Source organism: Sander lucioperca, chromosome 7 (assembly GCF_008315115.2).
Source record: "Sander lucioperca isolate FBNREF2018 chromosome 7, SLUC_FBN_1.2, whole genome shotgun sequence".
Lineage (NCBI taxonomy): Eukaryota > Metazoa > Chordata > Actinopteri > Perciformes > Percidae > Sander > Sander lucioperca.
Window position 1 is genome coordinate 21573785 of NC_050179.1, and position 8187 is coordinate 21581971.

At 42.2% G+C, this 8187-nt stretch overlaps 2 protein-coding genes across 4 annotated transcripts in view; both read left to right on the forward strand.

Moving 5' to 3' along the window:
* Positions 1 to 2902, forward strand: part of nedd1 (NEDD1 gamma-tubulin ring complex targeting factor) — a 16043-nt gene extending 13141 nt beyond the window's left edge. The window contains exons 13-16 of one of the 3 annotated variants that reach the window (XM_036003487.1): positions 146 to 329; positions 1974 to 2115; positions 2210 to 2276; positions 2550 to 2902. In XM_036003487.1, coding sequence (XP_035859380.1) covers positions 146 to 329; positions 1974 to 2115; positions 2210 to 2276; positions 2550 to 2654 — 498 coding nt within the window. In that variant the 3' untranslated portion in view covers positions 2655 to 2902. The remainder of the gene's footprint in view (positions 1 to 145; positions 330 to 1973; positions 2116 to 2209; positions 2277 to 2549) is intronic. The other 2 variants (XM_036003486.1, XM_031313103.2) reach the window with 2 other exon arrangements.
* Positions 2903 to 4668: 1766 nt separating this feature from the next.
* On the forward strand, positions 4669 to 6400 carry lyrm5b (LYR motif containing 5b). Its single transcript, XM_031313106.2, has 3 exons — positions 4669 to 4992; positions 5653 to 5707; positions 5897 to 6400. The coding sequence occupies exons 2-3, from the start codon at positions 5660 to 5662 to the stop codon at positions 6101 to 6103; spliced, it is 255 nt and encodes an 84-aa protein (XP_031168966.1). The 5' UTR covers positions 4669 to 4992; positions 5653 to 5659; the 3' UTR covers positions 6104 to 6400.
* The last annotated feature ends 1787 nt before the right edge of the window (positions 6401 to 8187 follow it).

The following is an 8187-nucleotide window of genomic DNA, read 5'->3' on the forward strand; positions in this document are numbered from 1 at the left end:
CAACTCAAAGATTTTCAGTTTCCTGTCCCAGAGGAGAGAAGAAACTAGAAGATATTCATATTTAACAAGCTGACATCACACTAGTTTACCTGTTTTTACATAAAAAAGAGATTGTGTAGTGACGTCCCCCTCTATTGGTCGACAGGCCAGCAGCTCCAGTCTGGAGGGGGAGCCTCAGACTCCGCCCACAGCCTCCCAGACGACCAATCACATTCAGCCGCCTCCGCCCTTCTTCACCCCAGAGCTGAGCCTCAGGAGAGCCAATGGGATTCAAGCTCAGCTGAGCTATGAGTCACCTTTCCAGGCGGCTCCGCCCACCTCCACCTCAGGTAGAGCAACAGACACACACACACACACGCACACAGACACACACACACACACACACACACACACACACACACACACACACACAGACACACACACACACACACGCAGACACACACACACACGCAGACACACACACACACACGCACACACACACACACAGACACACACACACACGCACACACACAGACACACACACACACACGCAGACACACACACACGCAGACACACACACGCAGACACACACACACACACACGCAGACACACACACACAGACACACACACACACACGCAGACACACACACACGCAGACACACACACACACACACGCAGACACACACACACAGACACACACACGCAGACACACAGACACACGCAGACAGACACACACACACACACACAGACACACACACACACACACGCAGACACATACACACACACGCACACACACACAGACACACACACGCAGACACACACACACACACACGCAGACACATACACACACACACACACACACACACACACACACACGGTAGCTGCCATTTTGGGAGGATACCCGCCAGCACGCGTTCATTGTTTGTTGGTACCAGAGGAGGTTGTTGCAATGCTGCACTATTTTAAAATGCCTGGAAAACACTGCTGCATAATAAACTGCTCCAGTGTCTCACACAATTGTCGTGGAAACCGTAGGAACCATGTGTTACACTTTTTTCGTTTTCCTACATGGAAAAAGCATGAAGGAGAGCATGTTGGATTTCTTGGGTGGCTGCAATTAGAAGAAAGGACCTTTCTCTGGTCCAGCACAGAGACACCACACTGACTGGAAAGGATCCCTACAGAGATAGACCTTTTAGTTAAAGAGTAAGATCCTTTTAGTTTAACATGAAACAGCCCCGAAATCACCATCACCAAACCCACCAGACTCCATGTAAATAATCAGGACTTTTAGCGTGTATAGAGCCAGCATATCTCCACCAGACTCCATGTAAATAATCAGTACTTTTAGCATGTATAGAGCCAGCATATCTCCACCAGACTCCATGTAAATAATCAGGACTTTTAGCATGTATAGAGCCAGCATATTTCCACCAGACTCCATGTAAATAATCAGGACTTTTAGTGTGTATAGAGCCAGCATATTTCCACCAGACTCCATGTAAATAATCAGTACTTTTAGCGTGTATAGAGCCAGCATATTTCCACCAGACTCCATGTAAATAATCAGGACTTTTAGCGTGTATAGAGCCAGCATATTTCCACCAGACTCCATGTAAATAATCAGGACTTTTAGCGTGTATAGAGCCAGCATATTTCCACCAGACTCCATGTAAATAATCAGGACTTTTAGCGTGTATAGAGCCAGCATATTTCCACCAGACTCCATGTAAATAATCAGTACTTTTAGCATGTATAGAGCCAGCATATTTCCACATGTAAATGGGTGAATTAAGGGTTTATATCAACCAAACCAGAGTGGTGATTGTTGGAACAGTGGAAAGATGAACCAAGATGGCTTTTGATAGTTTTATTTAGTTTCTGTCCACTTTGAATGAAATGTGTTTTACGATGATAAAAGTACTGATTGTGTGTGTGTGTGTGTGTGTGTGTGTGTGTGTGTGTGTGTGTGTGTGTGTGTGTGTTACCTTCAGGTCCAGCTCTGTGTGCGGCCGTCTCCTCCTCTCTCTCCCAGAACATCTCTGAGGTTGTGGGCCAGGCCGGTGCTGCTCCACTCACCTCGCTGCAGATCCACTTCATCCAGAACATGATCCACGAGACTCTGGAGGAGTTCAGGTCCGGCCTCACCTTCCACTTCTCTCCTTTTTTAAAAAGGTTGAAACCTTGAACGTTAGAAGCTAACGTTGCTGTCCCTCCCTCTCGTCTTCAGGGACGCCTGCCACCGAGACATCGTCAACCTGCAGGTGGAGATGGTCCGACAGTTTTACATCCAGCTGGTACCCATCTTCTCTTTCTGCTCTGGTTTCAACATGTCCACTTCCTTCTATTTAGAAACTACACTCACGCTACAAAAAACTTGAGAAACACAGAAAAAATGACTCAAAACTTGAGAAAAACACAGTTAAAGGATTTGGACACGCCTTAAACACACCTGCACCAGGCGCTTCACGCCGTGTGCTTAGATCGTTAAAATAGGGCACCAATGTGTGTGTGTGTGTGTGTGTGTGTGTGTGTGTGTGTGTGTGACGACTCCCGTGTGTGTGTTTCAGAACGAGATCCACGGTCTGATCGAGAAGTACTCGGTCAACGAGTCTCTGGTGGAGGAGGTGGAGAAGCTACGGGAGGAGAACAGGCGCCTGAAGACCAACTACTGACGCCGTCTCGCCATCCTCCGAGACCGTTAACGGTCAGAATAACGTCAACGCTCTGCTGCGTCTGAACTGCCGGCCGCTCTGATGTTTGTGTGTTAAGTGTGATAAGTGTGAGAAAATGTCTTTTTATAACACATTAGTTCACACTTTCAGACGGACATGTTGTCCCATTACCTAGCGCTGTTGTGCCTGAAATCACGTTTTTATTAATAAGAAAGATTTTGTGTAAAGAATAAAAAAGAATTCATATTGAAAATAAAACAAGATCTCCTTTTTTTGGGTTGCTGGTTCTCAGACTGATGTCGTGAAGTGACGTATGTGTGACACGCCAATTCATATGCCATTACTGCCGTGTTATCAAGACGCATTCTCGCTTTTTAGCGTGTTTATCAACGCCGTTCGGCCTCCATTGACTTAATTACCTTGTGATTGTGTGTGAATTGACGCCGTAGCGAGTAGTATGAAAGGCCGAAAATCTGCGTAGGGAGGTTGGTCGGGGGGGTGGACGGGTCAAACACAGGACTTTCACCCAGGAGACCGGGGACCAGGTCCCACGTGTGACTTTGTGTGACCACCTGGCTTTAGAAAGTGGCGTGTATGTTTACGCTGTGATGTTGCAGACTGGCGTCCGCTGTATACAGCATAGACATACACGCTGATAGCTCAAAATGCGTACAGATAACACGCGGTCATGATGTCACGTTGTTCTCAAACTATTTTCCATAATGTTCCCCCTTTAAATTGTTTTTAAGCCAAATACCGGCAAAAGATCCCCTCTGCCAGGCGACCCGCCCGGGGTTGATGGAGCTCCAGCCTGCGTCCAGTTGTCCCCCCTCTTTAGCCATCTGGATGCCTTCTCTGCTGCCTCCACGTTGGTCTTGGTCCAGTTTTTGTCCATTTTTTGTGGCTTTTTTTCCCAAGTTTTTTGTGACTTTTTTTCCAAGTTTTTTGTGACTTTTTCCGACATTTTTGTCCATTTTTTGTGGCTTTTTTTCCAAGCTTTTTGTGACTTTTTTTGACGTTTTTGTCAATTTTTTGTGACTTTTTTCCCAAGTTTTTGTCCATTTTTTGTGACTTTTTTTCCAAGTTTTTTGTGACTTTTTCCAAGTTTTTTGTGGCTTTTTTTCCAAGTTTTTGACCATTTTTTGTGATTTTTTTTTGACGTTTTTGTCCATTTTTTGTGACTTTTTTTCCAAGTTTTTTGTGACTTTTTCCAAGTTTTTTGTGGCTTTTTTTCCAAGTTTTTGACCATTTTTTGTGATTTTTTTTTGACGTTTTTGTCCATTTTTTGTGACTTTTTCCAAGTTTTTTGTGACTTTTTCCAAGTTTTTTGTGACTTTTTCCGACATTTTTGTCCATTTTTTGTGGCTTTTTTTCCAAGCTTTTTGTGACTTTTTTTGACGTTTTTGTCAATTTTTTGTGACTTTTTCCAAGTTTTTTGTGACTTTTTTCCCAAGTTTTTGTCCATTTTTTGTGCCTTTTTTTTCCAAGTTTTTTGTGGCTTTTTTTCCAAGTTTTTGTCCATTTTTTGTGACTTTTTCCAAGTTTTTTGTGACTTTTTCCAAGTTTTTTGTGACTTTTTCCGACATTTTTGTCCATTTTTTGTGACTTTTTCCAAGTTTTTTGTGACTTTTTCCGACATTTTTGTCCATTTTTTGTGGCTTTTTTTCCAAGCTTTTTCTGACGTTTTTGTACATTTTCCTTTGAAGCTTTTTCTGACATTTTTGTCAGTTTCGTTCTTTTTTTGCTATAAAATAAAACAAAGCTCCCAAATTCAGTGAAGAGTACTTCCTTGTGAAGAGCGCTGTATATGGAACCATCCACCTTATTTTGTTTTGACAATTTGGTTGAAAGAAACCCAAATTTTCTGATATAGAAACTTTTTGAAAATGGGTCAACAGGAAGGTTAACATACGTGTCAAAGTTTTAGTTCACCAAATACAAAATGTTTACTATATAACTATATAACAACTGCTCTTTAAGTAGTTCTGCGCATGTGCGAAACTTTCAGCGGACCCGTTTCTGTCTCGGGGGATAACTATCTCTACCTGTGTGTGTATGTGTTACTCTTCGGTTGTTTACTTACTCGTTTCACACCGAGCTCGTGACTAAAAAGGTCATTTATTAAACAACCGTTTAACGTTAGTCGTTATAAAAAGCTGCACTGCAAGCTGAGCCTTTAATCAAACCACAGACGTAAACTAACGGACACAGAGCGAGTTGTTGTCGGTTTTTAGCAGGTTTTACGTCATATTAGCTGTTAGCTAACGTGTTGTTAGCCGTTAGCTAACTCAGCGGTTGTTCCGGAGGAGCTTCAGGCAGCTGCAGCAGAGGTCATCAGGTACAGAGACAGCTTTACTCTGAATATCAACTGTTCAACTGTTAACGAGTTGTTAGCTTAGTTTGTTGTTAGCCTTAAAATCAGTGTTAGTGTGTTAGCGGAGAGCCTCACTCACCGTGAACTATATATATATATATATATATATATATATATATATATATATATATATATACACACAATGTGTATACATAATAATAATACATCATCTCCTCTTTAAGGAGGCCCAGTGATGCAGAATTACAAACATTACGACACATAAAACAGAATTATGTCCGTCGTCTTCTTACACATCCAGCTCAGGAAACCGTCAGGAAATCTGATCGATTGATCAGAAACTCACTTTTTCTGTTTCCTGTCTAAAACTTTGGGAAAAATATCAAAACATTGGAAAAAATAATATAAAAAACAACAAAACCGTTGAGATTGGGACAATAAAAAGTGTTTTTTTCATGTTTGTTAGTGAGTATATATTCTGAGTATTAATACCCAGTTAGTGAGTATATATTCCGAGTATTAATACCCAGTTAGTGAGTATATATTCCGAGTATTAATACCCAGTTAGTGAGTATATATTCCGAGTATTAATACCCAGTTAGTGAGTATATATTCTGAGTATTAATACCCAGTTAGTGAGTATTAATGTAACTCTGTGTCTCTCAGCTCTGAGATGATGGCGAACCCTCTGAGGGCCGAAGTGATCCGACTCTATAAAAACGTGAGTCTGCCTGTCTGCCTGCCTCTCTTTCTGCCTGCCTGTCTGTCTCTCTCTCTGCATGCCTGTCTGTCTGTCTGTCTGCCTGTCTGCCTGTCTGCCTACCTGTCTACCTGTCTGTCTGCCTGTCTGTCTGTATAAAAAGAGCCTGTGTCTTTAAGAGAAGGTCTCAGATGAACGTTCTCCCCCCAGCTCCTGTACCTCGGTAGGGAGTACCCTAAAGGCGGCGAGTACTTCAGGGACCGTCTGCGAGCGGCGTTCACGAAGAACAAGAGTGTGCAGGAGCCGGAGAAGATCAAGGAGATGATCGCTCGGGGAGAGTACGTGGCCAAAGAGCTGGAGGCGCTGTACTACCTGAGGAAATACAGAGCCATGAAGAAACGCTACTACGAGGACTAGAAAGCTCCTCAGAGACTCAGTCCTCATAGTCCCTCAGGGCCGGGTGGCGTTCAGGGACCTTCTACAGGGCCGGGTGGCGTTCAGGGACCTTCTACAGGGCCGGGTGGCGTTCAGGGACCTTCTACAGGCCGGGTGGCGTTCAGGGACCTTCTACAGGGCCAGGTGGTGTTCAGGAACCTCCTACCTTCAACCTTCTATCAGAAATTAGGATTTTGTTCAACAAAGTTGTCAAAAAAAATAACATGGATGGTTCCCTACAACGCTCTTCAAGTTAAATAAATGATCAGTTCACTACTATCATTGGATTTGGGCGTTTTTATTCAATTTGATAGCGTTGATAACAATTTGATAAAACTGATGAAAGAACGAATGAAAAAAGTGACAAAAATTGAGAAAAAAAAACAGAGAAAATGTGACAAAAAACAGAAAAAAAGTAAAAAAAAAAAAAACAATTAGAAAACACATAAAAAGTGATTTTTATAGCATTTAAAGAAAAATTGATAATAGAACGTTGGAAAAAACCCACAAAAATATCAAATAAAGTGCAGAAAACATCAACAAAAACATCAGGAAAAGTGACAAAAAGTGTCGGAAAAAAAAGTTGTATTTTTAAATTTTGACCCAGAAAAAACTCAGAGTTGTTTGTTGGTCGACGGGAGACCAACCTGAGGGTTAACGGGACCGGACGGCACCAGTCGTAGTGTTTCTGGTCTGGGGGTCCAACATTAAATACCTCATTTCCTGCATTCAGGTGAATTTTAATGCACATATTTCTACCTTTTTCTGAATCAGTTCATGCTGGAAATATGCAAAGAGAAACATAGATTACAATCTAAATATTAAAACATAATGGGATATATTGCAGTAATGCTCTCAGGCATTCTGTATTGTTTTCATCTATTATGTATGTATATATATAATATGTACTATATATTTATTTCTCCTTTTGATCGACTTTTTTAATTATATCTGAGTCAGCACACATGCAGCCTCTAGAGGCATCATTTACTCTAACTAATTCTGATCCGGCCCGCATATCAATTTAGGTTCACAACACATTCTGGCCCACCTAGTTGTGCACCAAACCAAAAACATGGAAATCTGTTTTTCAATTTGCAATTACATGTCTGGCGAGGTCGGTGACTCGAGTCTGTTCGGTGTGTTCCGTGCCGTCGTCCTTCATTTTGGCTGATTTGACATGTATAATCGGGGGGCGGGCACTGCCGGCAGTCAGACTCAACGACCCATCTGATTGGTGGAGAGCTAACCAGGAAACGGAGAGCGGGATGAGCGTGACTAGAGTCTCTCAAAATGTGAGTAAAATCTTTTAAACTGACCTTTGTTGATCTGAAATGAAGACAGATTCAGCAACTGCACGGCCTATTTCTCTCTTCAAATGTTTTCAGAAACACGTTTCGGTGAACTATTTTAGTCCAATATGAGATCGTATTCTGAACGAGCCGCCATTATGGTCGGGGAGAAGCCAGACCCACGTGACACGTTTGCCCAATCAGCTGCCGGTTTTCATTTTTGGGCGACAATACAGATTAGCGCCGCCTGCTGCTATGGAGACGTATTACGTCTTGTGCACACGTAACATTTTGGCCGTTTTCTTAGACACTTTTGTCTCAAGTTTTTCTCACTTTTTCTGTGTCATATTTCTCGCAATAAAACATTCAGGCCCAGAGCACGCTAACATCATTACGTTGGGAGATGGCCCACCTAGTTGTGCGCCAAACCAAAAACACAGGAAACTGTTTTTCAACTTTCAATTACGTGACACTCAAAGCAGAATTTGGCAAATTTGCCGACTTTGAGACTCAGAAATCCCCCCAGAACTAGAACCAGAATCAGAGAGTTTAATATTCAGGCTGTGAAAGAGCTTGTTGAGAGTCAGCTGGGTGCTAGCCTGCTTAGAAAATATAATCATTGTTGTTGCTTGATTTGTTAAATTCTAGGATGGCTTTGGAACTTTGTTGCTGACTCTTTCACACGAACTGTCAGTGAGGAGACTGTATGAGACGTGCAATCATTGAGTCAAAGATATTTGACCTTTTCGATGAAATAAAAGCACGTCAGTAAAC

Excerpts from the sequence above, each read along its gene's own strand:
- lyrm5b (XM_031313106.2), top strand. The coding sequence starts at position 5,660 with ATGATGGCGAACCCTCTGAGGGCCGAAGTGATCCGACTCTATAAAAAC. Across the intron at positions 5,708-5,896 it reads TGATCCGACTCTATAAAAAC|CTCCTGTACCTCGGTAGGGA; the intron begins GTGAGTCTGCCT and ends TTCTCCCCCCAG.